At 56.9% G+C, this 27,845-nt stretch overlaps 2 protein-coding genes across 4 annotated transcripts; one reads left to right on the plus strand and one right to left on the minus strand.

Moving 5' to 3' along the window:
- Positions 1-882: 882 nt before the first annotated feature.
- NACC1 (nucleus accumbens associated 1) lies at positions 883-18,159 on the minus strand. The gene is made up of 6 exons (XM_081077468.1): positions 17,974-18,159; positions 5,311-6,210; positions 5,054-5,227; positions 4,394-4,499; positions 4,207-4,304; positions 883-3,693 (listed from the first exon to the last, which is right to left on the minus strand). Exons 2-6 carry the CDS (start codon positions 6,200-6,202, stop codon positions 3,440-3,442), a joined length of 1,524 nt encoding a protein of 507 aa, XP_080933594.1. The 5' UTR covers positions 6,203-6,210; positions 17,974-18,159; the 3' UTR covers positions 883-3,439.
- A 1,154-nt stretch (positions 18,160-19,313) lies between these two features.
- On the plus strand, positions 19,314-26,606 carry TRMT1 (tRNA methyltransferase 1). Of its 3 annotated transcripts, none has more exons than XM_081077236.1 (17): positions 19,314-19,416; positions 19,629-19,913; positions 20,000-20,055; positions 20,304-20,446; positions 20,602-20,789; positions 22,463-22,578; positions 22,659-22,771; positions 23,584-23,732; positions 23,893-23,979; positions 24,058-24,127; positions 24,210-24,344; positions 24,430-24,515; positions 24,846-24,954; positions 25,039-25,115; positions 25,955-26,074; positions 26,159-26,288; positions 26,437-26,606. In XM_081077236.1, exons 2-17 carry the CDS (start codon positions 19,654-19,656, stop codon positions 26,584-26,586), a joined length of 1,989 nt encoding a protein of 662 aa, XP_080933362.1. In that variant the 5' UTR covers positions 19,314-19,416; positions 19,629-19,653; the 3' UTR covers positions 26,587-26,606. The 3 variants fall into 3 exon arrangements, with proteins under 3 accessions (XP_080933362.1, XP_080933364.1, XP_080933363.1); XM_081077237.1 differs by having other exon boundaries at positions 19,328-19,416; positions 19,710-19,913; XM_081077238.1 differs by lacking the exons at positions 20,304-20,446; positions 20,602-20,789.
- The last annotated feature ends 1,239 nt before the right edge of the window (positions 26,607-27,845 follow it).

The following is a 27,845-nucleotide window of genomic DNA, read 5'->3' on the forward strand; positions in this document are numbered from 1 at the left end:
AATACAGTATGATATATATATACCATACAAAATGTGTTCATCAATTAACAGTAAGGTTCCCAGTCAACAGTAGGCTATTTAGTAGTTTTGGGGGGAGTCCAAAGCTCTACGTACTTTCGACTGCACGAATAACCTGTGTTGTTCAAGGGTCATGTCACTCGTCTTCCCCATGGACGTCTGGAGCTCCCCTAGCCATCATGGGGCGAAGCACCTGGCTTGGGGGCAGTTGTAACCTGCTTGTTCACCTCCAGCAAAGGTCTTCTATTCTAGACTGGGATCCCTGACAGGGAAATAACCTTCCTGCGCTGCTTGAAACAGCTCTGAATCAATGGGACCCTAAGGCACAGCCATGTTTTTTCTCTCACTGGATACACTTTTGTCCTTTTATGTCCGCAGGACTCAGGGATTTGTGGCTGAGTTTACATTTGCCATCTCAACTTTTGTGTTCCTCCTGATGTATGGGCAAGCTGGCTCAGGATGGGGTTCAGGATGTGTGCCTGGGGTGTCAGACCACAGGATTGTGTGTCAGGCAGCCCATCTGATGGAGCTGCTGCCCTTCTAGCTTTGGAGGGGTTCCCAGGTAGGATTTAGGGCTCACATGTATGCAGAACAGCCTGGGGGGTGTTGGAGTAGCCAGAAGGGCAAGTGGAAGTGGTTGGTGGCCTGGCCTGCACCTTAGTGTTCCCATCTGAGAAAACCACCCTCTCCCTCCCCAGCACACCTTGAGCCAGGACCCTGCTGCAACTGCCAACGTGAAGCCCTGGAAAGAGGGGCTGTTGCTCTGCGCAAGGATAGGGGACGCCAGTAGGCCGTGAGCGTCCCTTCCCGGCCCCCCAGCCAGCTCCCCTGCCCCAGTGAGCGGCGTGCAGCAGGGCTGTTACAAAGGCGTTTAGTTTATTCTCGGCGTCAGTGTCACTGACGTCCTCACGTTCACATTTCCCAGTGCGCTCCTCCTTACAGTAGTTAATGTGCAATCTCACTCACGGGCCAGGGCGGGGGGCTTGGCCCGCAGCGGGGCCTGTGTTGGCACTCCACGCGGACACGGCAGGTGGCCTGTCCTGCGGGAACAAGGGGCGGCCAGGGGAGGCAGAGGGGGCCCCCACAGTCTTTTTTGCGTTGGTCAGTGATTCTCCATTCATGCTCCTTCCTGGCTGCCCGGGGTGGGGGAACCATGCAGCTCAGAGCAGCGCAGGGCAACAGGGGAGAAGGAAAAGCAGCAGGCTGCCCAGGGGGGCAGGGCGGGGTGGGGTGGGCGGGCACAGGGGTGGCTCCTGGGGTAAGGCACGACCCTGTCTTTGGCTCTCCTGGCGAGGAATTTCCTCCCCTGCACCCCTGCCCCGCCCCTCCCCCCACACCCCCAGACCAACACATAGTCCCTGGAGCCAGGGGGGTACCTCCTGGGGTCCCTGAAACAAGGAGTCTCTGCCACGTAACCCAGTGCTGCAGGAATATGAAGGACGGGCAAGCCCTGCCTGAGGACAAGGCAGGGAGGGGTTGGGTGGGGGGCCTGCCCAGGACAAAGGGTGGGGAGGGAGAGGACCCCAGTCCCAGGAGCTGCCCCCAGCTAAGGCCTGGAAAGGGGGAGCACCTGGGGGCTCCTGCTTCCTTGTGGGGGCTGGCTGGAGCCCCAGCCCACCCCTCTGTGGCCCAGGGCCCACCAAGTGACCAGGATATTGTGCTTTGGGATGATGCTGGGGCAGGGTGTCAAGGCCAGGACAAGGGGGCAGGAGAGGTGCGACTAAGGTGCTTGTGCTTTAGCTGGGGGTGTCAACTCCCCCCCATATACTCGCCTCCCCCTACTCAGGCCAGAAAGAGGAGTGCCAGGACCCCAGCTGGACCCAACACTCCCCAACCCCACAACAAGCAGATGCTGGAGGGAACCCCTCCCCACAGGCTGAAGGGGCTGCTGGGTCGGGGGAGGCCTCCGTCAGATCCCAAGGGTCCGCTGGGGTGGCCCTCAACTCCCTCTGGCAGCCCCCTGCCTCTGGAAGCAGTGAGCTGTCAGACTTGGAGAGGAGACCAGAGGTGGTGAGGACACGGGCCAGAGACAAAACAAACATCAAATGACACCCAGCATGGGGGGATGGGAGTAAAAAAAAAGAACCCACCGGTTCACAAGTAAAACTCAAAAAAACCAAAACCACTCGCACTGGGCGAGGCTATGAAGAGAGGAATGGTTAGAGAGAAAATTCTGCAAATAACTGCTGACAATGGAGTGGGCCCTGCCCTGTCCCCAGGAGCTGGGCTCAGCTAACAGGCCAAGACCAGGGACACCCTTCAGATGCAGTCCTGTGGGGGCAGCTGGCCAGACCCACAGGAGTCACGGCAGAGGCTAGGCCTGGGGCTCCACCTCGGAAACACACACCCACATTCCGCACGCACACACATTCAGCCTGCCCGTCCCCCCAACCCATCCTGTCTTCCTCGGGCTCCCAGGGACCGAAGGGGACATCACAGTCCCACTGGTTTGAAAAATAAAAGGAAATCTTATACTTCAGTATTTCATTAGCTAAAAAAATGTTTTAAAAAGTATGTACAGGGGGTAGGGGCTGGGAGCCCTGCCATGGGGCAGGGTGGGGATGGGGGAGGGAGGCAAGGGCAGCAGCCCCCCAGCCTGCACCCCTGGGTTCCAACCCTGGTCCTACTGCCTCTCGTATCTTCATTTGTTTAAAAGCAAAACTACACACACGCCCGCACACGCACACGTTTCTGCAAGCCCTGGAAACCTCTCCTCCCACCCGGAGGCCTGAGGTCTGCGCTCCTAACGCAGGACCTGCCTCTCAGGCCCCAGGGCACGGGCTGGGGGAGAGAGAAGGGCACCCGGCCACCACAGCCTGCCACCTTCAGTCATGACATTGTTCAGAGCCTGTTTTCCTCAGCTGTAACAAGGGCAGTCCCCTCGGCCTCGCCCACCCCAGCTCCAGGTGCAGGGACAGACCACGGAGACAGGAAGGCGCTTTTGGGAAAGTGGAAGCACTGGGAGCTGGTGGCAGGAAGGGTCCTGAGCACCCTGGGGCCCCCACAAGTCCCAAGGGGCTGCCGTGAGGGGTGGAGCAGAAGACTGCCCCAAGGCTGGTCCCTGCCCTGCCAGGCCTGCTTGAGTGGGGAGATGGGGAGACAATTGCTAGGGGTTAAGAGGGGGAGCAAGTGCTCCCCGACTGTGCACAAGTGTGCGCAGAGAGAGAAGGCCACACAAAGCTCACACCACTGCCGTCCTCTCCCAGCCCGCTTGGAATGGGGTGGAGGGGGGGGGGACGGGCGGCTGAGGGGCTGGGAGCATGCAGTGCCCCCTACCCCGTGGGTCCTAGGGGGACAGACAGTAGCTTGTGACCAAGATGGTAGGGGTGTGTGTGTGTGTGTGTGTGTGTGTGACAGAGACAGGAGGGGGAGTGTGACAGGAGGGGAGTGTGACGCCCCACAGAAGGCCTGCTCAGGGGTGTTACTGGAGGGCCTCCGCCGAGGGGCCGGCCTCGCCGTCATGGCTGGCCGTTTCAAAGCTGTGCTCCACGCCCATCATGTCCGGCTCAAGCTTGCCTGTGTCGCTGATGAAGGTCGTATAGGTGTCACCCTCAGGCAGCTTCACCTTGGGGACCCAGCTCTTCCGCACGACACGGCGGGCATTGGTGCACATGTCGGCCGCGATGGCATTCATTTCGCTCTCCTTGAAGTTTTGGGCAAAGTTCTGGCAGTAGTCTGTGCAGGCAGAGCAGATGGCTCAGGGCCAGCACGGCACTGCCTCCCCTGCCCCCCTACAGGACGTCCAGAACAGCCCTTGGAGACGAGAACGGAGACCTTGCAGCCAGCTCCATGCCTGAGGGGGATGTGTGGGCTTGGTAGGGTGGCCCAGGAAAATGTGAATCATTTGCCAGAATTTAGGAAGTGGGAAGATTCCATATGGAAACCTGGAGTACCCTCCTGGCAACTGGCTGGGGCCTGGCTGCTGCTTAACTCCCATGGCCACCCTGAGTTTCAGGACTCCTCCACCACATCTGATACAGGCTTCCCTTCAGTGCCCTACCCTCCACCCCCACCAGAAAGAAATTTCTAACCAATCACAGCCCTCTTCCCAACAAGCCTAGATTCAACCTCAGAAACCTTGACATCAAACCCTATCTGTGTATTAGGGCCACCACCACACCAGAGCAAAGGGCCATCTGCGAACCCCAGGCCCCAGCCCAGCCGGCCTCCAGGAGGCCGGACACTCACACTTGACAGCATGGAGGACGCGACTGTCCAGCGGTTTGCGTCTGGGGTCGTTGGTGGAAGAGCGGATGCCAGTGCCACAGCTATTGGCCAGCGTGTTCCTGGGGGGAGGTCATAGGAGACGTCAGGGCCCCTGTGGCGGGGGGCCTGGGGCAGCACACCTCACTCCCTGGGATCTTAAAGGCCTCACCGGTCAAAGAAGGAGGCGAGGAGGCGCCGCAGCAGGACCTTGTGCCGCGTGCCCGCGCTGACGTGGCAGTTCATGAGCTGTGCCCTCGTGATGTACACGTTGGTGCCTGGAGGGGAGAGATGGAGGGTGGCTGGGGCCCCCAAATTGCCACATTCCCCACACGGCCAGGCCCACTTCTTAGAGCTCCTCCCCAACAACTCCAGGGCCCCAGGGCAGCCTTGTCAGGGCTCAGGAAAGGACCGAGATGGTGGCGCCACTGTCCATGGGGCACCTACGTCACATCGGTCCCCCCACGTACACGTGGAGCTTTTGCCTGCATAACTAGCTGGGTGTGAGAAAGAACGGGCAGCGAGGCTTGCACGCAGGCACCAATGCTGAGGGCCAAATTCTTAAAGTTCATCGTCACACCACCCTAAGAGGCCACTCATCTACCCCCGAGGCCGCGATGCGAGCCAGCTGACACCTGCCTCCAGGGTGGAAACCTAGAGGCCAATCTTTGATGTGTATCAGTGCTGAGGGGTATCGGCTGCAGCAGGACACGCCAAGAGGTGGCAGGGCTGCGCCGGACCCCAAGGCTGTGCCGTAGGCCGCCAGCCCAGGGCACCGAGGCCCCTGGTGGGGGAGAGAAGGGGATTCAGGAAGGAAGTGAGGCCGGCCCACCTGCCACCAGCTCCAGCTTCTCGGAGGGGTCGCCCTCGTCATAGAGCTTGGGGTGGCAGCGGTTACCGATCTGGTTGATGAGCTCGGCTGGGAGAGATGCCAGGTCTTGCCGCACCCGGATGCGATTCCGGGACTCGGGGGTCACCTGCTCGGGGAGGGCCTCCACCTTCTCAGCTGAGGGGGAGAGAGGGGCGTGTGTCGGGGTGGGAGTGACAGGGCTGGGGGGCGGGGGGGGCGGGGAGGAGCGGGCGCCTCACCAGTCTGGCCGACATTCATCATGCTGTACATAGTATACATGTTGCAGATCTGCCGGTACTGCTCGTCCGTGCCGTCCTCGCCCGCATCCTCCTCCTCATCCTCCTCGTTGTGGTACGAGCCGGGGCTGTCGCTGGTGTAGGCGCTCGAGGTGCCTGGGCTCGTCCGCTCTGACATGCTGGGCCCGCTCACCACACCCCCCGCCGCCGCCGCCGCCGCCAGGGCCTGCTGGGGCGGCCGGTTGGCGGCCAGGTCCAGCGTGGAGAACCTGGCCATCTTGCGGCTACCATTGCCACCACTGCCACCGCTGGCCCCAGCCTCCTTCTGGCTGCTGTCCCACAGCCGCTTGGCCACGGGCGTGCACTGCACAGAGTCCGACTCTTGCTGCTCGGTCTTGACGCGAGACACGAGGGGCAGTGGGGTGCTGCAGGCCATCCAGCTCGACGTCTGCGCCACGGGGCTCTGGGGCTCGGATGACGGTGCCTCTTCGGCATGCAGGCCCTGGGAGTCGCAGCTGGGGGAGCTCACCTTGAGGAAGAACTCGGTGCCCTTCTCCATGATCTCTTGGATCTGCAGGAAGCCAGCCGTGTACATGAGCAGGAACTGGTCCCCCATGTTCATGCTCAGCCGGCCTGTGTAGCAGAAGCTGAGGATCTGCTGGAAAGACTGGGGCTGCACAGCCGCCGGCAGCTCCACCACGGCGCTCCGGCTGCTGTTGAACAGGTCCCGGAAGTAGGAGCTGCTGGCGGCCAGCACGGCCCGGTGGGCCTTGAAGGCATGGCCCTTGACCACCACTGACACGTCACAGTACAGGCCCTGCAGCCGCTGCTCATTCAGGCACTCCAGAATGCTGTTGCCAAAGTTTGGGATCTCCATCTGCAGGGTCTGAGCCATGGTGGCGGCTGTGTGGGGGACGGGGAGACAGAGGGAGACGGTCAGGCGGCCGGCTTAGCCCTGCTCTCATGCACATCCACGTGGTGGATTTACCCGGGCTGTAAGAATTGCAGGAGCCACCCACTCCTTCTGTCCTTTTAGGACAGACTGTCAAATCAGCTTCACCAGCTCCAGGCCAGGGTGGCCACATGCTCTCCCTTGTAGACGAAGGGGCAAAGGCAAACTCACACACATGTGCTTAAATATGAAATGACACAGTGAGCACTTGTGAGAATTAAGCACCACTAACTAGCACTCCACACATAGGGTGATTCTGAAGGGCACTGGCATGGCAACTCCCAGAGGGCAGTCATTTAATTTTTCCCATGGTGTCTGCAGTGCTGAGCACATGACCCTCAACCAGTTTGTTGAATGGCTGAGTGACCACTCCAGAAACCCTGAAATTGCACGAGACCACCACTAGTCATCAGGGAAATGCAAATCCAAACCACGATGAGATACCCGTTTCATGCCCACTAGGCTGGCTAGAAGAAGAAAGGTAAGTGCTGGAAAGGATGAAACATCAGAACCTTCCTTCACTGCTGGTGGGAACGCAAATTGTGCAGATGCTGTGGAAAACCACCTTGTGGGTCCTCAAATGGTTAAACATGCAGTTTCCATATAGCCTAGCCATTCCATTCCTTACAATTATACCTAAATGAAACCATATATCCACAGAAAAACCTGTACATAAATGTCCACAGCAGCTCTAGTCACAATCGCCAAAAAGCGGAAACCCAAATGTCTATCAAGTAATAAATGGATAAAATGGGGTCCATCTATACAGCGGAATATTATTCAGCCATAAAAATGAACCAGTACATGCCACAACTTGGATAACCTTGAAAACATTATGCTAAATGCAAGAGCCCAAAGAAAAGACCATATATTATATGATCCCATTGATATGAACCACCTAGAAGAGGCAAATCCGTAGACAGAAAGCAGAAGTGATTGCTAGGGGCTGGGCGGAATGGGAGAATTGGGGGAGGTGCGAGTAAATGGATGCAGGGTACAATTTTGTGATTTATAAGACATATATATTTGGTCATTCAGATAACCAAAACATATCATACACATTCAATCTTTGTCCACAATTTCTGACTCACAGCTCCAGGAACTCTTGGAATTTCCTAAGTGTTGAGAATGAAAAAGGTCTTTTGTTATGTTAAGGAGGTGACTTTCGGAAGCACCTAAGGATGGGAGCTGGTTGCTAATGGACCCAACCATGTGACTAAAGGGGTGGAACTTTCAGTGCCCCCTCCTCTGGGGAGGGGAGGACCGAAGATTGAATCAATTGCCAAAGGCCAGTGATTTAATCAGTCAGCCCATATAAGAAGCCTCCATAGCAACCCAAGAAGAGGGCATGGAAGCTCAGCCCCCCTTCCCACATACCAGGCCCTCTGCATCTCTTCCATCTGGCTGTTTCTGAGTTATATCCTTTTACAATAAACCAGTGATCTAGTGAAGTGACTATAATGTTTGAGTTCTGTGAGCAGCTGTAGCAAATTAACCGAAACCAAAGAGAAGGTTGTGGGAACCTCTGATTTATAGCCAGTTATTCAGAAACACAGGTGACGACCTGGACTTGTAATTGGCATTCTGAGTTGGAGGGCTGGGACCTCCAATCTGAGGCCCATCAGAAGCAGCGCAGGTAACCTGGGCTTGCATTTGGCATCTGAACTGTGTTTATGTGTTTTAGGAAGGGGCAGTTTTGTAGGACTGCACCTTTAACCTGTGGATTCTGAAGGTATCTCCAGATAGTGTCAGGATTAAATTGAATTCTCAGACACTCTTTTCATGTCTGAGAATTGTTGGAAACCACCGCCCTATGGGGAATTGGGTCCAAGAACCCAATTTACAGGTTTCTTCTTGACATATGAAATATGTCCAATATTGTTGTGGACTCACAACTGACTATACTGAATACCACTGAACTGTACATTTTAAATGAGGGAACTGCATGGTATGTGTATCTCAATAAAGCTGAAACCGTAACGCTTCTTCTGGGCAGAACTGGGGATGAGACTTGCCCCATTCTATGGGTCTTTTGAATTTTGAACCTGGTGAGCGTATTACCTATTTACAAAAATAAACAGTATTTTACAATAGTGTGAAATCATACCACACATTTATGTAAATTAACCTCAAAGTGCTGGGGGGGTGGGTGGGAAAGAAATGCAAATTTCCGGTTCGGCCTGTGATCCTGATCAGGGAGCCCAGCCCCTATTCCAACCTGTGGGAAGACCGCCTGGGAAGCCCAGGGCCCTCAAATTGTGTGCACTCCTGCATCAGAGACTGTTCTCTCAGTGCACATTCCAACCCAGGAGAACTGGTGGGGTGGGAAGGGCATGCCCCATACTCGGGATAACCATAAAAGGGCTCTCAAGGATGGTACGGCTTTACAAGTGCCCCCAGGGGTAAGTTCCCTGCAATTCTATAGGGTGGAGAGGGCAGTGGTCCTACACGGGCAGGGTAGGGGTTTGAAAAGAGGCCTGAGCAGTTAGGCGGGTGAGAAGAGGAGCACACATGCGAAGATCCTGGGGCAGGACCTACCTCGAGCCCCCAGTTGTCTGCCCTCATTTCCATGTTACCTTTCATACATCTTTCACGGTTTGCATTCATCAGCGAGTTCACTCTCAGCTGCCTGCACGGGCTGAGCTCTGGAACACAGCGGAGACTTGGGTCCCACCTGGTAACACCGGGTTCGTGCTGAAAGGCTGCTCAGAGGAACAGAAGCAGCCATCTGCCCACGGGCTGAGTGGCACTTTGGGGCCGGCAGGAACCCAGGCTCCAGAATTGACTGCTCCTGGGATCAGGCGCTCCAAACCTCCACTCCATTTGGATGTAGATGCTAAGGCCGACCTGACCCTGAGCTGCTGCACGCGGCGGGGCTGGAGGGACTGGTCCTGCCCCTCCCTGCATACAGGCCAGCAGAGGGGCTCCCTGAATGCTCTCAGCGAAACTCTGGAATAGATTTCATATTCCCAGCACTCAGCTGCGAAAACTGAGGTCATGGGGAATTTAAGGACTGTCCCAAGGTCACTGGTGAGTGGTAGGGACAAGATTCAAACCAGGGTCTATTTAGGCACTGAAACCCATGATTTCCCTTGGCTGTGCCCTCTTCCTCGCTGGGCATCAAAATCACTGACACCACCAGGAAACACTTAGGGCAACCAGAGAAGGGAGACAGAGACAGGACTACTATTTGAAGGAAGCACACACCTCCCAGGAGCTCAATCTCAGTGCTGGACGGACCAGTAGCTGGCCCGACAGTAGCTGGCCCTCTGCGTGAGGAGCTAAGGGAAACAGAGGAACCAAGTGAAGGCAAAGGACAGACCCCAGAGAGTCCCATCCAGGGGCTTCGCAGCCCCAAGCCACCTCCCCAGGCTGCCAAACAAAGTGCTCTGGGTACTGGGGCCCAAGTGACTAGGGCCAACGTGGTCTAGGGAGAGGCTGGCCCCCGTCCCTGGAGAGTGCTCCAGACCCCAAGCTTGGAAGGCTCACACCATAAGAGGGAGAACCAAGGCAGGACAGGCATGCCGCAGAGCGAGAGCCCACCCCCAGACCTGGGTTCTGATGCCAGCCCTCCACTTTCTAGCTGTGTGGCCTCAGGCCAGCCCCTCACTTCTCTGTGCCTGTTTGTTCATCTGTAAAATGGGGATGCATGCATCCAACAGACCTAACAGGCAGCAAGGTGCTGGGCACAGAGCCCTGAAGATTCTCGCAGAGCTCACTGTCTAGTGGGGAGACAAGGAGTGACTTAGTTCCAGTTGGGGTGAATGTCACCGAGTAGCCAACCATGGGGACGAGGCGAAGATACACAGAGAGAGCCACCAAGTCTTGGGCAGGAAGGAGCCCAGTGTGGCTGGACGACAGCATAAAGGGTCAGAGCTGCTGGGCATGGGGTGGGACAGGTGGGGCCCTGGCCTGGTGAGGACATGCATCTTTGAGAATGAGCAGTGGGAAGTTCAGAGAAGGACAGCCTCGGGCCCATACCAGCTCTGGAGAGTTCCCAGCAGCAGTGTGGAGACCAGAACTCAGGACAAGATACCGAGCGAGGGATGGGTGGGGGTAAAGGTGATAGCAGCAGGGAGGGAGAGGATAGTCAGACTCAGGAGTGAGGAAGGATGAAAGAAAGAAGGGGTGGTCAGGAGAGGGAGGGCCTGGCTCCTGATAGCCCCCAGCACCCATACCAGATCTGCTGGGGTCGCATGGGGGCAGTCCCCTGGGACAGGGAGACGCTAGAAGAGAAGCAGTTTCTTCATGGGGCAGGGGACACAGGGGCTCTCACGTTCCATGCTGAGGTGGTCATCGGCCCTGGACAGGGAGCCACCCATGCTGTCACCAGATGACCTGGGTTGACGGGGGGCAGGGCAGCAGCGTTTTAAAAGCTGTATTACAGTTTCTCCTCCAAGGAGACTGTCCACCCACAAGGGCAGGCATTCTGGCCAGATTTATTCACGATCAGCAACTCAGAACAGAGGCAGAGGCTCAATAAATATTTGTAAATGTGTTAAATAGCTTAGAGAGAGGTGAGCATACACCACCAAGACTGGAAAGAACGCGTCCAGTTTGGGACGGGGCAGCTGGTGGGGACCACGTGCAGGGGGACAGAGGGCTGAGGGGGTGCAGATGTGGACGCTTCTGGGGCTGCAAGGTGAACTCCAAGGGGTCCCCCTAACCATACTTAGTGTCAGGCACTGTTGCAAGCAGTCTCGGAGGGCACTGACGCAGTGGGGACCAGCGCTCTGCATAGCCCCTGCCAGGGCGGCCAACTTCAGGCCCAGGCCCCTCCCTGCGAATCGGTGCAGCTCAGCAATAGGGGCGCTGGCGGAATAGAGACGCAGGGGGTGGGGGGCTCCTGAGGTCAAAAACCATCTGACATTCAGGCTGGGGTTCCCATGCCTTGTGAATCCAGCTTCAGAGCCCAGTACCCAGGGCTTTGAAGCTTTTGATTAATAATGGAGGGGCACATGCACAGGATGACAATTAGTGCCAATAGCTCAACCAAGCAGCACACAGGGCTTTGGCAGTGAGGTGGCAGGTCTGGGAGCCTTGCTGCCCCTGAAAGGAATGGGGGGTGGGGTGGGTGCTTAAGGGGCACTGCGACCACTGTGATGGGAAACAGGGACCCCAGATATTGGACTCGGAAAGAACCACCATCTGTATGTGGCCCGGTATGAAACCCCTCACCCACACTAGCCCCATGGGGGAGGGGCCATGGAGTCATGATGGGCTCCCAGGAGCAACAGGTCTAAAGCAGCTGGTGCCTAGCCCAGGTCACCTGCTGTCTGGAAAGTAGTGGGATGGGGCCAGGGGTCACAGCCCCCCCCAGCTGAGCCCCTTACCCCCACCTATCTCAGGCCTCGGGCAGACTGCATGGTTCCCCCCAGGGGCCAGGCCTTTGGCCAAGATAGGCACCCTGCCTGGAGTGCCCTTCTCCTTCAGCGGCCCGTATCTTCCTCCTCCACCTTCAGCGACACCCCCTGCTCTGAGAGGTCTCCAGCCTAGAGAACACCCCATCTTCTTCCGCCTCTCCCACCCCCAACCCCCTATGCTCACCTGAGAACACGAAATTCCACTTCACTATCAACTTAATGGCAAAACACTGTACTTGAATTCTCGCTCCTCAGAACTTGGCATGTCAGACTGCCCATCTTCTGGGGTCTGCAGACCTCCCCCCAGGAGGGGAGAGGCAGCCCCCAGCGCCACACAGGCCAAGGGTACCCTCCATATCTGGGTCCCCAGATGTGAGCTGGTCTCCTAGCGAGACAGGAGGCCACGGCACACGGTTTCCATGACCTCCCAACACTCAATAAATATTTGCCAAGCACCTGCCTGGGCCAGGAAGTGCGCGGAGCCTGGGGTTGGCCTCAACCAAGACAAGGCTGCCTGCCTCTGGGACCATGGTGTGGGGGGGACGGGACAGTCACTCACCCAGGATCACAGTCAATGTGCTGCATGCAGGGCACTCTCATCATGCCCACGAGAGCTGACATCTGGGGGCAGGGGTCTTACCCTCAAGGTATAGGGAAGGCATGCCGAGCCCTGAGGGAGAAGCAGGCGTGGTCCTTCCAGAAAGTGAAGGAAGGTAAAAGCTGGAGCTGGGCTCAGTCCTTGGTCTGCTTCTCTCCTCCAGGGGTTGGCACTCAGTCTCAGGACTCTGCTATGGATGGAAGTGGTGTCCCCCCCACCCTAACCCCAATGTGCCTGTAGGAGGAAACTAAGGTTAAATGAGGTCACAGAAGTGGGGCCCTAATCCAGTAAGACTGGTGTCTGTGTAAGAGAAAGAGCTATTTCTCATTCCAAGAGCACACCCGGAGGAAAGGCCACGTGAGGACACCAGAACCTCACGGTGCTGGGATCTTGGACTCCCCCCCACCCAGAACTGTGAGAAAATGGGGTCTGTTGTTTTTGAAGTCTCCCCATCTATGGTATTTTGTTAGAGCAGCCTGAGCTGAGACAGGCTTGAAATACCATCTACTCACCCACAACTCTGCGTGGAGCCCGATGCCAACTCAGTGTGCCCACAACCAAGCTCCCATGCCCCTAAACCTGCTGTAGCTGTAGCTCTCACCAGAAACTTCCCCACTCAGGTCAAGACCCTTAGATTCATCCCAGATCTTTCAAAACCAGTTTTCACCACCGGGGCCCCTACAATGCCTCCTGGGGCCCTGCACAGTAGGGCCCTGCCTGCTCTCGAGCCTTCTAGAAGGCTGTCCCAAGATGGCCACAGCTCTTCTTACCCTCCCAATCTCCAATCTCAAGTTTCCAAAGACAAAGCCTCTCAAACTCCTTCCGGTCACTTCTCCTGCCGGCTTTTTCCTCCCCGGCTTTTTCCTCCCCGGCTTTGCATCAGTTCCTCCAGGGCAGGGTGTTGGCCTCTCAGCATCACAATGCTGTGTCCTGTCACTAGGAGCGGCTGCGCGCGCACAGTGGGTGCTCAATAGTTGTTTGCAGAATGAACAGAATGAAAAATGATTTCCATTACTTCGAACCTAAGTCCCTTTCTTGTTCCATGTTAATGGGACTTGGAAGGGGTGTCTGAGGCTGGGCAGGGGGGCCTGGTACACTGGTGCGGGCTGCTGGGGACAGCATGGAGGGTGCTGTGCAGACTCAACCTCCTCTGAGGGCTGCGCCAGCTCTGGGGGGCTGGCAGTCAGGGTCCCACTTAGGGCTCAATGTACCGCTATGTGAACAACTGCTCACACTGCAGCCAGATGAGGCTGGGGTGCAGGCTTGTATGGCAGGGCGATTCCTCAGAGGGGAAACTGCCAGCGCTTTGGGAAAGGGAGCTCTGAAGTCCCCAGCTCGCAGAGGCTGTGGGGGCTGGTCTGTGCCTCACCAGGGGCTGTTGAAGGCCCTGATATTCTGGCCGACTTTCCAGGGAAGCTGTGAGCTGCCCATTTACATGTGAACTAGTTAAGGGAAACCAAATCCAAGTCTAAGGAGGCCCCTATGGCCCCCTTGGAAGCCCCCGAGCCTCTGGGACACTCGGTAGGGGCCAAATTGGAAGGCAGCTCAGGCAAATGTTTGCTAGTGAAGAACAAAGTGCTACCTGACTATATAAATCTTCCTGTTGGCATCTGCAATTTTTAAAGGATGTATGCATTTGACTTGCTTTCTCTTCTCCCCAAAAAGCTGCCACTAAATCCAGGGTGGAGGACAGGACTTTCAACAGGACCTGGCATTCACCTCGTCCCTACTGTACACCAGCGCCTAGCATAACAAGGGCTCAGAGGGGGTACCTCAAATAGTCCTCTCCCCAGTTTCTGAGGAAGCACCGAGCGTTCCCATCATTCAGAGATGAGGAGAGCGAGGCCCAGGATTACACCCAGGCCATCCGACTCCCGTCTGAGAATCGGGAGGCTTCCTGACCACAGCCAGCTCGCCCTCTGCATGGTTCCGTCGTTCTTTGCAGCAGGCAGCCCATGTGACTAGACAGATTTCACTCATGAACGGACGGGAAAATGGGGGCTCAGAAAAGCCAGAGCGGGGAAGGGAAGCCAGGATAGGCCAAAGCTAGAGCTGGTCTGTTTATACTCACTAGGCATGTCCTCTGCAGAAATGGGGTCTGCTGCCCACCTGGAGGCACCCACCTTGGTCTTGAGTGCCCTCTGAGGGCCAGGTGGGATGCTGCTCTTTCTGCCCTCCTGGGGGAGGCTGCCTTCCTCCGCCCAGCCTCCCCCAGCGCTTCTCCACTCTTTCTCCCGTCGCTGCTATCTCCGAAGATGAGCAGTCTAGCCTGCTGCCTCTTTCCTCCCTCCTCCCACTCTCCTGGCAGCCCTGGGCAATCTAGCCTCCGCCCGCAGCTCCAGGAAAACCCAGCAACAGCCCAGCCCCCCTTCCACAATGACCACAAACCCTCCATTCTGAGTTATATCCCACTCCCTGTGTGCATTCACATCCAAAGGACACATGGGCAGCTGCCGTGCAAAGGCCCTGAGGTGACACTGCTGCGACTAACACAGAGGAGCCCGGGGAGGCTGAGGGTAGGTGTTTATTGGGATGGGGCTTGTTGCAATGTGCTTGGATACCACCCAAGGTTTGGCAGGACCTAAGAATTGGAGTCTTATTATTTTACTAGGCTCAAATATTCCTTACAATGAATGCTTCCTGACAGCAGCGGCAACATCTTGCACCTGTGACCACCTCCCAAATCTTACGCTTTGAGAACGGGCAGTGCTCAGTGAGGGCTCCCCTGGTGCCTTCACGGCATCACCGGATCACACCGACACTAACCTTTCCTGCAGTCCTCACCTCACGGCAGGGAGGATGGTTCCCTGTGGCAGGGGCTGCCCTGTACCTTATATGATGTTGAGCAGCACACTCTACACCCACTAGAGGCCAGTAACACCACTAGCCTAGCTATGACAACCAAAAATGTTGATAGACATTTCCCAAGCGTCCCCTGAGGGGACAGAATCGTCCTTGGGTAAGAATCTCCTTGGTACAGGCACGCCTGCTTGTCCCCACTTATCAGATGAGTAAACAGAGGCACCAAGGTCAAGACCTTTGCCCAAGGGTCTCACAGCCGAGCAGGGTGGCGCTAACCAGGGAATGTGACCTCTCTCCACTACAAAGTGTTAGCTCATTAGCTCAGCCTTCCCCACAGCCTCCACTTAAATCACAAAACAGTCACGGTCTTCACAGACAGCCTGTGGGTGACCTTCACCGAGAAGGCAGCATAGGAGACGGGACAGTGACCACAGCTCTAGGAGGGGTCGGCAGCCTAGTGAAATCACACTGTCCCAAGGATCCCTTTACTTGCTGCACTTGCCTCCCAGGATTATTATGGCCTGGCCTGGTATCCCAGGTCTGTGCACCTAAGTCCTCACAGAAACGCTTACTTATGAGTGCCTCCTCCTCCAGCTCCAGGTACAGGCTCGGACCCACTGCACCCTCTTCTTTGCCATCCACACACCATGGCCAAATACCACCAGTCCCTGCTCCTGTTCCAACTGTGTGACGAGAGGCAGCCACCCCTGTCCTCAGTACGCAGCCCAGGGCCCAGCCTTGGCCCAGGAAGCCCCAGCCTCAGCCCTACCAGGCAGGGGAAAGGCCTCTTTATGTGGGGCTGCTGGCCCAGTTCTCACCCCTCCCAGAATCAGGAGGCCTGCCAGAGAGAGGAGGAGGCCAGGGCCCTGACGGAAGGCAGTTCTAGGAACTATGGGGAGATTGGGGGAATGAAAGTGACAACCCATCATTATTAAACCAGGTCTGGCTGATACTAGACCCAGCCGTCTGTGGCTCCTGCTTCAGGTGCTGAGCTCCCACATCAACATTCCCAGGACACACTGGTAACAGCCTCGCAATTAGTTCAGAGAGAAGGACCTAAAGCTAGGGCTGACTAAAGTGGGGAAAAGACAAACCTGGCAAGCCAAGCAGAATTCAGCTCCAGAGCCCAGCCCCATCCCCATAACTGCCTCCCGTTGCCAGCCTACAGCTCCGTCACCCCTGACCTCTTGGCTCCCAGAAGCGGAATGGGGGATGAGGTATGACCAGGCCTCTGAGAAAGAAGCTTCCCCTGTTCCAGCCCCCTGGGACACCAGGAAAACTCAGTGTGTCCAAAAGGGTATTGACCCATTCCTTGGGATGACAAGAGGAAAGAGAATTCCTGCCAAGGAATGCAGAACACTGGGGAGCTCCTCCAGTCACAACCCCCAAAGGCCAGCTCAGAGGATTGTGGGTTTGGGCTGAGGATCAATCCCAAGCGGCCAGTGTCTAGTCCTGTGACTTAGGACAAGCCACCCCAAGCCTTAGCCTCTGTACCACCGAGGACTACGCTGACATGATGATGATGAGCAATCGATGAGCTCATTTAACCAGCACATTCAGCACGGGGGCCTGGCCCAGGACAGCACCCCAGAAGTGAGGGGGGGCCATAGCAATAGCGTCCAGGGCCGGGGCCAGCCGTGACCCCACCCTTGACCCCTAAGCCTCCGGGACACAATGCACAAAGCATTACAGGTTTACCTCCCAGTCCTTCGCCTCCAGGGAATTGGTGCTCGGGAGGCCACCGTACTAGATGGTGGCTGTGAGGTCCCATCCCCTGGGTTTGAACTTCCAAGACTCTGGTCACAAAAAGTGGGGCAAAGAATCCAGGACCCTAAGATACTCGGGTAAGGGCGGCTGCGCTGCCTCTCTGCAGTTATATGAGGGGGTGCACGTGTGTGTGCAAGGGCCACCCCCATGGTAAACAAGATGCCTGAGCAAGGTGTTCCACACTGTTTCCCAAGCTGCCCACACAAACACCCAGCTGGCGGGCCAGCGCCCTGCAACAGCCGGCAGAGGCCTGCCCAGAGGACGGGCCGGGGACCCAGGGCCTGAAGGGAATGAGGTGGGGAAAAGGAAAGCCACCACCAGGTCTGGCCCGGAACTCGCACCTGGCGGACGGGGTGGCGGGGAGCACATCTTGGCACGTGCCTTTTGATCAACACTAATTCCTGGGGACCTGCCATCACACCCCTACCAGCTTGGCCTAAAAGCCCCGCGGCCACCACTGCCGAGGCTCCTACGGCAGTTCTTCAACTTACCTAATCGCGCGGGATCCGGCCTCCCCCAGCACCGCTCCGACCCTAACCCCACGTGACCCCGCAAACACCCCCAGGATCGCCCGGCCGCCCGCCCCCCCCCGGGCCCGGAACGGGCTCCGCCCACACCCACCCTGCCCCACTTCCTGGGCTTCTCCTCAGCCGCCCCCAGGCCTGTAACCTGACCCACCCACCTCCTCCAGCGACAGTACCTGCGCCGGCCCCGCCCCACCCCCCTCCGGGCCATTTCCCTCCGGCCGCACCACCCACCCTTCCTCCCCCACCCGCCCGCCCGAAGCCCGACTTCTCCTCCCCCCCCGGATTCCCCGGGCGCCTCCTCACTTTACCCCGCGGTCCCCCCAACTTCCCCGGCCCCTCGGCACCTGCCCCGGCCCGGCCGAGCGCCCCCCGCCCCCACTCCGCCCGGAACGCGGGGAGGAGATCTGGGCCCGAAGTCGCCGCCCCCACGCCTCGCGGCCCGGTCCGGGGCTGGACACTAAAGGCCGCTGGCAGGGGCCGGGCCTCCCCGTGCTCGCTGGCCCGGCCACAGTGCAGGCGGTGGGCCTGGTTCCCCCTCTGTCGGAGAAGGTTCCCCGCTCCATGCCCTTCTCATTCAGCCCTGAACTGGACCTCGGATGCCCTCGGGCCGCCCCGGCGAGAGGAGGCCGGAACCCGGCCCGGGGCTGGCCGCCTCACCTGCGCCTTGGCCGCGCTTCGGGGGCTCCCGGCGGGCTCCGCAGCGGCGGCTGGGGCTGGGCCTCAGCCCGGGGCGCGCCCCCCTGCGCCGGGGCCTCGGCCTCCGCCTCCGCGGCCTCCGCGGCCTCCGCCTCAGCAGCAGCGGCAGCCGCGGCGGCCATTCATTGTGGGCCAGGCCGCCCCAGCCGAGCGCCGAGCCAGCGCAAGCCGCGCCGCCGCCGCAAACCGGCAGGGGAGGAGCGGCTGCGGCCCCGCCCCCGCCCCCTAGGTGAGGCCAGTCGAGCGCCGAACGCGCCCATTCTTCCCGTCTCTGCCTCCTGCCTCCGCTCCTTGAGGTCCCCTCCAATACCTCGTCTCAGCTGGGAGTTCGAATCCCGACCCCGCCAACCTTCTAGTCTCGCGACCTCAGACAAGTCGCTCTGCCCTTCGGAACTTTAGTTTCCTGTAAAACGCAAACAATGTCTGCTGTTTATTGTGTCAGGCACTGTTTTAGGCTTTTTGGTGGGAATGATCTTTAACTATCACGGTAACCTTTTTATGTAGGAATTATTTTACAAACATTTTATAGAAAGTAAGAAAGGGGGGCAATAAAGAGATAAACCTGCTCAAGATCACACAGCAAGGAAGTGGTGGTGGGTGGCAGGATTCAAACCCAGGATCAAGAAGCCACAATAAAATTTGACACGTGATGCCAGATTCCATTCTAAGAATTTTACCTGCACTAACCCGTTTAATTCTCATCGCAACGCAGTAAGGCACCTTAGAAAAATCTGCCCATTTTGCGCATAGGGAAACAAGCACAGAGAGGTTGACAGCAAGAGACAGGGCGGGCTGGGACTGGAACCCAGGCAGTCCAGACCACTATGCTCTCCTCCTTTCCAACACAGGTTAGAACCTACTGACGGTTTTGTATGTGAGAGGGGCTGCTTGGCACACGTTCCAGGTATTCTGTCGTTTAATCTTTGCTCTATCTTGGAAGCTAGGATTCTTATTTAACAAGTAAGGAAAATGAGGTCCACAGAGTTTAGGTAATTTGCCAAGAACATGTGGTAGGACTGGGATTCAAACTCAGCAAATCTGGTGTCAGAGCCTGGGCTAGGATGCCCGGAAATGATTAGGGCACCCAGCACCCCAGGAAACGATCAATAGGTGTTGGATGTCTTCGCTTACCGCCCCTTTCCTGCGCCTCACCTTCCTCATCCATGAAATGGGCTGGTGACTTGTGGCCTTAATTACAAGGGAGCCGCTGTGAGTAAAGCCACCGGCACAACATGTTCAGCACTTTCCACTGTATTTTGATCCCGGCCCCCCACTGTAGGTAGTAGCATCACTGATTGGCTGAATCCTGCCATGTGATCTACCCTGTGCCAACATGGCGGCGCCCAGGTCCTATCCGGGAAATGTGCATCGAGACTAATTCGGTTCTCGGTGCTGGGAGAGAAGGTGAGGAGGGCCTGGGCGGCGCGGAGAGACATCTGGATCAGGGGCGGGCCCACTCGAGGGCTGCCGGTTTCGCAGGGGCCGGTCCTCCGGAGACAGGGGATGGTGTCAGCTTACCGAGGCCGCAGGGTCTCCTTAGCTTCTGTTTTACAGACGGTTAGGCCATGGGCCCGGGAACGCAGCTCTCTGATCCTCTCTATGCCCTCCTGATCCAGGCTTGGTAGGCTGAGGCTCCCGCGGATGTCCGGTGCGAGGATCGTTCCATGGTTAAGCCTGACTCTCCGCTCCGCTTGCAGTCTCTGTAGAGCCGAGCTTATGGAGGGGAAGCCCCAAAGGCCGACGGATCCAGTCTCGATGGAGAACGGCACGGTGCCCGGGGGAGAAAAGCGCCCACCTGAGGCCAAGGAGACGACGGTCACCGAGGGGGCCGCCAGGATCGCCTTCCCCAGCGCCAACGAAGTCTTCTACAACCCAGTGCAGGAGTTTAACCGGGACCTGACGTGAGCAGGGGTCCGGGGGCAGCTTGACAGAGGGCAGTGGGTCTGTGAAATTGAGGGGATGTGAGCTGAGTCTTCCTCTTCCACAGATGTGCTGTGATCACTGAGTTTGCTCGCATTCAGCTCGGGGCCAAAGGAATCCGAAGTGAGTGGAAGTCCAGTCTCCTAGTGGGTGGGGGTCACACAGAGCTATTTCCCTGCCCGGTCCCCTATCCCCTAAAGTCTGGAAAGGCTTCCGCCACATAGCAGGCTCTGGGCTCTGCTCCTTCAGCCTTTCCCTAGGGACTTTGGGGAAGATTTTCTCCCATGAATCTTATGTATTCTGAAGAATAGGAAGAGATTTCTCAGGGAGAGCTTTGGTAGACGCTGACTTGTGCTTCTGGGTGACTGCAGTCAAGGTGCCAGGTGAGAAGGACGTGCAAAAGGTGGTCGTGGACTTGTCGGAGCAAGAGGAGGACAAGGCTGAACTTAAAGAGGGTGCAAACGTGGCCCCCGGAGACCAACCTCAAACAGCCGCCGTGGGGGAGATCTGCGAGGTGGGGCCTGGACATAGGAGGTGGCAGCCTAGTGGGTGATGTAGAAAGGAAGGCTCCTGGAGGTGGAGAGCTATAGGAGGGTGGTGGGGACTCCTTGAGGCCCAGCAGAGGATGGAGGTACTGATGTGAGTGGGGCTCCCTGCTTGCTCCAACAGGAAGGTCTGCGAGTGCTGGAGGGCCTGGCAGCCTCGGGCCTCCGTTCCATTCGCTTTGCCCGAGAGGTGCCTGGGCTCCAATCCGTGGTTGCCAATGATGCCTCTGCCCGAGCTGTGGATCTCATACGCCATAATGTGCAGCTCAACAATGTGGCCCACCTGGTACGGCCCAGCCAGGCAGATGCTCGGTAGGTTTGAGGCAGCAGAGCCTGGAGGATGGAAGGTGCATTCTGGAGCAAGGCTGCCTGGGGTCAAATCCTGGCTGTGTCATATTCTTGTTTGTTCTGTGACCTTGGGAAAGTGCCTTAGCTTCTCTGAGCCCCAGTTTCCTTGTCTATAAAATGACAATTTTACAGGAGTTGCTATACTGCTTAAATGAGAGGTAATACTTGTGTAACTCATACTCAGTGTCAGAAATAAGTGCTGTTATGGTTTCCATTTTAGATTTAACTTCTTGTACTTTTATTCATTCAAATGAACTTACATATATCCTGTCTACTATGTACCAGACACTGTTCTCAGTGCAGGGAATGCATCAGTAAACAATACAGATAAAATCCCTGACCTTGTGGAGTTCAGGTTCAAATGCAGGGGTCAGCAAATTACAGCCTTTCTTGGTCTGCAGCCTGGCTTTTTATGGCTTGCCATCTAAGAATGTTTTTTATATTTTTAAAGGTTTTTAAAAAAGAAGAACATGCAGTAGGGACCATTTACTCTCTGACCCTTTACAGAAAAGAAATAAGTGAAAGCTATTTACTCTTCTGACCATATTAAAATCTAATGGGAAACACAGATGACAATAAATAATCATGACAAATAAGTAAATTACATAGTAAACTGGAGGTGAGAAGTGCTCTGGAAAAAAATAGTACAGGAGATGGAGGAAGGTGGCGAGAGAGGAGATTGCAATTTTAAATAACGTGGTCAAGGTAGGCTATGTTGATAAGGTAGCATTTGCTTTTCCTTATCTGGAAAGGGAACAAAATAGTTCCAAATCCATGGAGTTATCAGGAAGATTATGTGATTAAATGAGTTAATGTATCTATAAATTGCTTGAAACAACGTCAGGTTACATTGGTAAAGCCGATCCTTGAATAATGTCCTTATAATACTGATGAGGAAAAAAAAATCGATTCCCGGCTAGGGCTATTTTTGTGTTGAGAGTTGGCAGATTCTCCCCATGTCTATGTAGGTTTTCTCTGGGGACTCTGGTTTCCTCTCACATCCCAAAGATGTGCATGTGAGGTAAACTGGCATGTTATATGGTCCCAGTCTGTGTGAGTGGGTGGGTGTGAGTGGCCCTGCAATGGAAGGGTGTCCTGTCCAAGGAGGGTCCCGCCTTGTCTCCTGAGATCCCTGGATAGGCTCCAGCCACCCATGACCCTGAACTGGAATAAGTGAGGTGGAAAAGAATGATCTGACTTGTTTTTATTAATCTTTCTTAAGTGTATATAAAGCTTACATTTATTTCATTGTTTAATATCGGAAGTGCTTTGAGTATTTAGAAGTTGGGAGATGTTTTTATGACCAGAAATATGCTGTAAGAACTTGACTCTTGTTTAGATAAATTAGCCTATGGTAAAATTGGTTTAATTATACGACATTTTGCTTAAAAGTCGCAGTATTCAAGAACCTACGATGACATTAAGTATTGGCTATTACTGTCATTGTTAGAGGTGGGTAGACTGAGACCCGAGGAGGAAAAGTCATGAAGTTAGCAAATGGCCAAACCAGGATTTGAGCCTGGGCCGCTGGCCCCCAAGTTCAGGCCCAAACCATCATGCTGCATGAATGAACATGTGTAGGGGACAGAGCAGGTCCCTGGTACAGGGGGCTGAGGACCTGGCCCTCTCGCCTCCAGGATGTTGATGTACCAGCAGCAGCGGGTATCGGAGCGGTTTGATGTCATTGACCTGGACCCCTATGGCAGCCCTGCCCCCTTCCTGGATGCAGCTGTTCAGGCTGTGAGCGAAGGAGGTGAGGCCGGGCTGATGCAGAGGCACAGTGCAGGGGGTGGGGTGTTGGAAGGATACTCACTGTGCAGTCCCTCCCTGCAGGGCTGCTGTGTGTTACCTGTACGGACATGGCAGTGCTGGCGGGGAACAGTGGGGAGACTTGTTATAGCAAGTATGGCGCCATGGCCCTCAAGAGCCGGGCCTGCCACGAGATGGTGAGCGGACCCCCGACACCCGGGCCCCCCCCCCCCCGCCCAGATCGGCTCAGCTTCTTCCATCCCAGCACGTTAACAACTAGCATGTCTTTAACCAGCATAGTTCCTAAGAGCATGGGCTGCCAGTCGTGGTCATTTGTGGGTTAATGGCTTTGCCCAAGGTAGGAGTGGTGGTGATACTATTCTTTCTAGTCGTCTCTATTTTAACAACTTTCTAAAATTGTCTCTTTTAAGGCAGGTTTTCCAGGTCTGGGTTCAGCTCTGGGTTCAAGTCCTAGCTTTGCTGGTGGCTTTGGGCAAGTGACTTCCCCTTTCTGGGCCTCAGATTTGGCATCTGTGAAATGGGCATGATGATGATGGCCCAGACTACATTGGGTTGCTGTGGGGATTCAAGAAGGCAGGGGCTGGCTACATGGATGGGCCGGGAAAGGAAGAGCTCTGTTCTTGTTCGTCTGTCCTCAGTCTGGGAAACGCTGCCTTCTTTTCTGTGTGTGAGTGTCACAGCAGCCCCCTTGAATATGTCTCCATTTCCTGCTGACAAAGCTCATGGGGGCCAGACCACAGGTCCTTGGGCACAGCACGGGGCACACTGAAAATGCTACATGGAATAGGTTCCATTTACTGGGCCTGCGTGCTCCTTAATCACTTAGTTTCCCCGGCAAGACCATAGAGACGAGACTGTTAGGATTTCACAGATGAGGGAACTTACCACTCACTTGCCAAGGGTGCTGGGCTTTTAATCCTGACCCTGTGCTGTGAGCACCTCTTGTGGAGGGAGGGATGACGGCTGCCATCTCTCCCATCCCCCCCAGGCTCTGAGGATCGTCCTGCACAGCCTGGACCTCCGTGCCAACTGCTACCAGCGCTTCGTGGTGCCACTGCTCAGCATCAGCGCTGACTTCTATGTGCGAGTTTTTGTTCGTGTCTTCACTGGCCAGGCCAAGGTCAAGGCCTCAGCCAGGTTAGCAGGGGGTAGGGATGTGTGATGGACTGAGAGAGGCAACTGCCTTTTCTTGGGATGGGAGGTTTGGTCCTGCCTGGGGAAATGGGGGGTCCTGAAGGCGACTGAGGCAGCCTGAGGGAGGAGTTGGGGTATGGTGGCCACCACTTTCCCCCAACAGCAAGCAGGCACTGGTGTTCCAGTGTGTGGGCTGCGGGACTTTCCACCTTCAACAGCTTGGCAAAGCATCAGGGTCCTCCGGCGGCCGGTAAGCAATGGTGAGCTGGAAGGGAGGTAAAGGGGGTGTCCCAGAATTGTCACCCCCTAACCACCTCTCTCTGTGCAGGGTCAAGTTTTCTGCAGCCTGTGGTCCTCCTGTGGCCCCCGAGTGTGAGCACTGTGGGCAGCGGCACCAGGTAGGGCCACGGGAGGCGAGGGACTCACAGGGGTCCCGCTGGTCTTGCTCCCTGCCCATCTGGCCCTTGTGTCTGTCTGCAGCTTGGTGGTCCCTTGTGGGCAGAGCCCATCCATGACCTGGATTTTGTGGGCCATGTTCTAGAAGCTGTGAGCGCCAACCCCAGCCGCTTCCACACTTCGGAGCGGATCCGAGGAGTCCTGAGCGTTGTCACTGAGGTGGAGGCTGGGCCATGATAGGGAGGGGGCTTGCCTGTGCCCAGCTTCTTCTGCCTCCTGACCATCCCACTGACCCCGTCTGCAGGAGCTGCCCGACGTGCCTCTGTACTACACGCTGGACCAGCTGAGCAGCACCATCCACTGTAGCACACCTAGCCTCTTGCAGCTGCGGTGAGAGCCAGGCCAGGGAGGAGCAGAGCCTGAGTGTTAGGTGCCCTGGGCAAGTTGGACCCTTGTGGGCCCAAGTCCCTCATAAAATGAAGATCCAACATCACGCCCATCCAGGGCTTCTCGTGTACAAGTGCTTAGAACAGAGCTCAGAGGCTGAGCATCTGGCCAGGGAGACAGTCTGACTTTTACGGTCATTGGCATGACACTGGCCACCTAGTCACTGTGATGTGCAGCCAGCCTCGCCAGTCTGTGTGACATGATTCACACCAACACAGGTCAGCACTGGCTTTGGAGTCCAGCCTCCCCCTCACGGCCCCTCTTGGTCCCCAGGTCGGCCCTTCTCCACGCTGGCTTCCGGGTCTCGCTGTCCCATGCCTGTAAGAACGCCGTGAAGACGGATGCCCCTGCCTCAGTCCTCTGGGACATTATGCGCTGCTGGGTGAGGACTGGCCTGGCCACATGGGGTCAGAGGTCAGGGGAGGGCAGGTGCGGCATCCTCTGTCCTCTGATCTTTGCCTCCCAGGAGAAGGAGTGTCCAGTGAAACGCGAGCGGCTGTCAGAGACCAGCCCGGCCTTCCGCATTCTCAGTGTGGAGCCCAGGTAGGGGTGCAGACACGGCCGCCCCGGGCATGGACACACAGGCATGCAGATGACACAGACACACCCCTACACAGACGCGTGCTGTTCTTCACGTGAGATCCAGAATCCACCTTCTCTCACCACTTCTCCCACCCTCCTCTGTTCCCACCACTGCTCACCTAGACAATGTGGTCACCTCTGTCCTGGTCCCCCAGTTCCCACCCCACCCCCCATGTCCATTCCCCCTACAGCAACCAGAGGGTGCCTGTAAGCAGCCGAGTCAGATATGTTCCCCTCTGCTCACAACTCTGTGGCTCCCACCTCGTTCAGAAACAAAGTTCCCCCTGCAGGCCCTGCTCCATCTGTCTGTCCCCTCCTGCCCTCATTGATGCCCACCCTCGCCCCTCTCTGGCTCACTCCACACTGGCCTCTTCACTCAGACTCACCAGGCACAGCCCCACCACAGAACCTTTGCACGGGCTGTTCCCTACCTGGAGTGCCTGTCCCTGGGTGCCCCCCATGGCTCTTCCCCCACCTCCTTCAGGTGTCCCTGATCGCCCTGTCCTGCACTGCACCCCTTCCTTCTACCCAAAACCCTTATCTCATGCTCTAACACAACATGATTTGCTGATTGCTGATTTGTCCTGTTGCTTGTCCGTCTCGTGCATTAGAATGTCAGCAGCAGATTTCAGACACACAGTAGGTATTTGATAAGTGTTTATTAAATGAATGAGAAAATCCTGATAAGGGCAGACATAGTCTTCCCAAATCATATCGAGGGGCACTGAGGCGGTTTGGGTGGTTGGTTGTGCATGTCTCTGTGGCGGCTGCCCCCCAGCCCCAACCCCCCCCTTCCCCAGGCTGCAGGCCAACTTCACCATCCGGGATGATGCCAACCCCAGCTCCCGCCAGCGAGGACTCAAGCGCTTCCAGGCCAACCCTGAGGCTAACTGGGGCCCCCGGCCCCGTGCCCGGCCAGGGTGAGAGAGTGGTGGCGCTGGGGCTTGGCCAGGGCGGGGGTGCAGAGGCCAGATGGGATCCCAGCTGCTTATCTCCCTACACAGGAGCAAGACGGTGGGCAAAGCTATGGAGCACAGACGCAGGCTGCTCCAGAATAAGCGAAAGGAACCGGCGGAGGACCCGGCCCAGCGAGCAGCCCGGCTTAAGACATTTCCTTGCAAGAGGTTCAAGGAGGTGAGGCACCCGCCATCTCCCACTGCAGCAGGGCTGGGAGGACTACGGATGGGCAAGAGTCTGGGAGTCAGCTCCCCATCCAGGAAAGGAACCCAGTGGAGGCTGCTGAGCTCTGGGCCAGGGTTCACAATGACCATCCTCTCACCAGGGCACCTGTCAACTGGGGGACCAATGCTGCTACTCCCACAGATCCCCGACACCCAAGGCCACTGCTGAAGCCACCTGCACTGACTGCCCACAGACTCCCCACCAGAACCCACCTGGGCCTGGGGCCACTGCTGGTCCAGGCGTAGACTGAGCCAATAAAGAGATGTCACCTTACCCTGATTGTCATTTGCCTGAGTGGAGGCTGCCGGTGGTTTGTTCATCTGTGCAGCATGTCTAGGGATTTCTCCCTTGTCCGTCTGTTTTAACTCTCTAGGAGCTCTGTGCATCTAGGCGTTGGTTTGTTTCTGCCTGACTGAGGTGTTGTCAGTATTTCTGTCCAGGGCTTCTGTGTATGGGGGAGTGGCCTGTCCCCCTGCACCGGAAAGCACTTGGGCCTCTGGTTGCTGGCGCCTGCGGTTTCCAAGATGGCCACGGGGTGGCAGCCATGCGCTCGCATCCGCCGCGCACCCCCCACCCAGTTGGCGTGCTCCGGGACACAGACACGCGAGCACGCCAGTGCCACCGAGGCTCCCACGTGGCCTCCCACCGCCCCCTCCTCGCTGCCTGATTTCTCTGGCCCAGCTCCCCGCGGGGCCGCGGTGGCGAAAGCCGGACCGGAACCAGGCGCCTTGTGCATCCGCTCCAGACCAGGTGCTTCCTGCCCTGTGGCCCCTTGGGCGGGGTGCACATGCAGGCACCGGGCAGGCTGCTGCATTCTACCCCCAAGGGCAGGCCTTAGAAACGTTAACGGAGAGGCCTGGGGCAGAATTCCCACCCTGCCACGTGGTAACTGTGGGACCCCCCAAGGTACCCTTTACCTTGCTCCATCCACGAGAGTAAAAGGAACCTGATCCCGGAACCTGCTTTATAGGAACACGAGTTCACTCAGTGCTTAGAACTGGACTTTCACTTCTCTGAGGTCGTGGGATGGTTGGTGGTGGGGACGTGGTATCACCGGTTTCTGGAAGGGTGGTGGTAGTGTTGGTGGCACTGGGTGGCAGCTGAGGACCTACCTGGCAGCTAGCTTCTCCAGTCACTCAGACACAGGGCAAAGTACGGGAGCCCAGGTGAGAGGACGCTGGGGATTAGGAAGTCTTGTCACTGCTACCTATCTGTACCCAGGACCCCTCCCTTTGTGAGGCTCCATCTGAGTCTTGAGTTTCACCACCACCCAGGACATTCACCCACACCTCTTATCACCATCCAACCTGAAGTAGCCTGGCTGTGGGATAAGGGCCAGGGACCACCAAGTTGGGGCTCTGTGATCCTGTGAGCTGGAAGAGCCGGATTGTGCGGATATGCTAGGGGCACCCAGCCCCTAGCCCCTAGAAGATTCTGGCAGCACTGTCACCCTAGAACATCTCCCGCAGCTGCGGCCCTTCCTGTCACCCTCCTGGGCTGGAAAGGTGG

Source organism: Rhinolophus hipposideros, assembly GCF_964194185.1.
Source record: "Rhinolophus hipposideros genome assembly, chromosome: 16".
NCBI lineage: Eukaryota > Metazoa > Chordata > Mammalia > Chiroptera > Rhinolophidae > Rhinolophus > Rhinolophus hipposideros.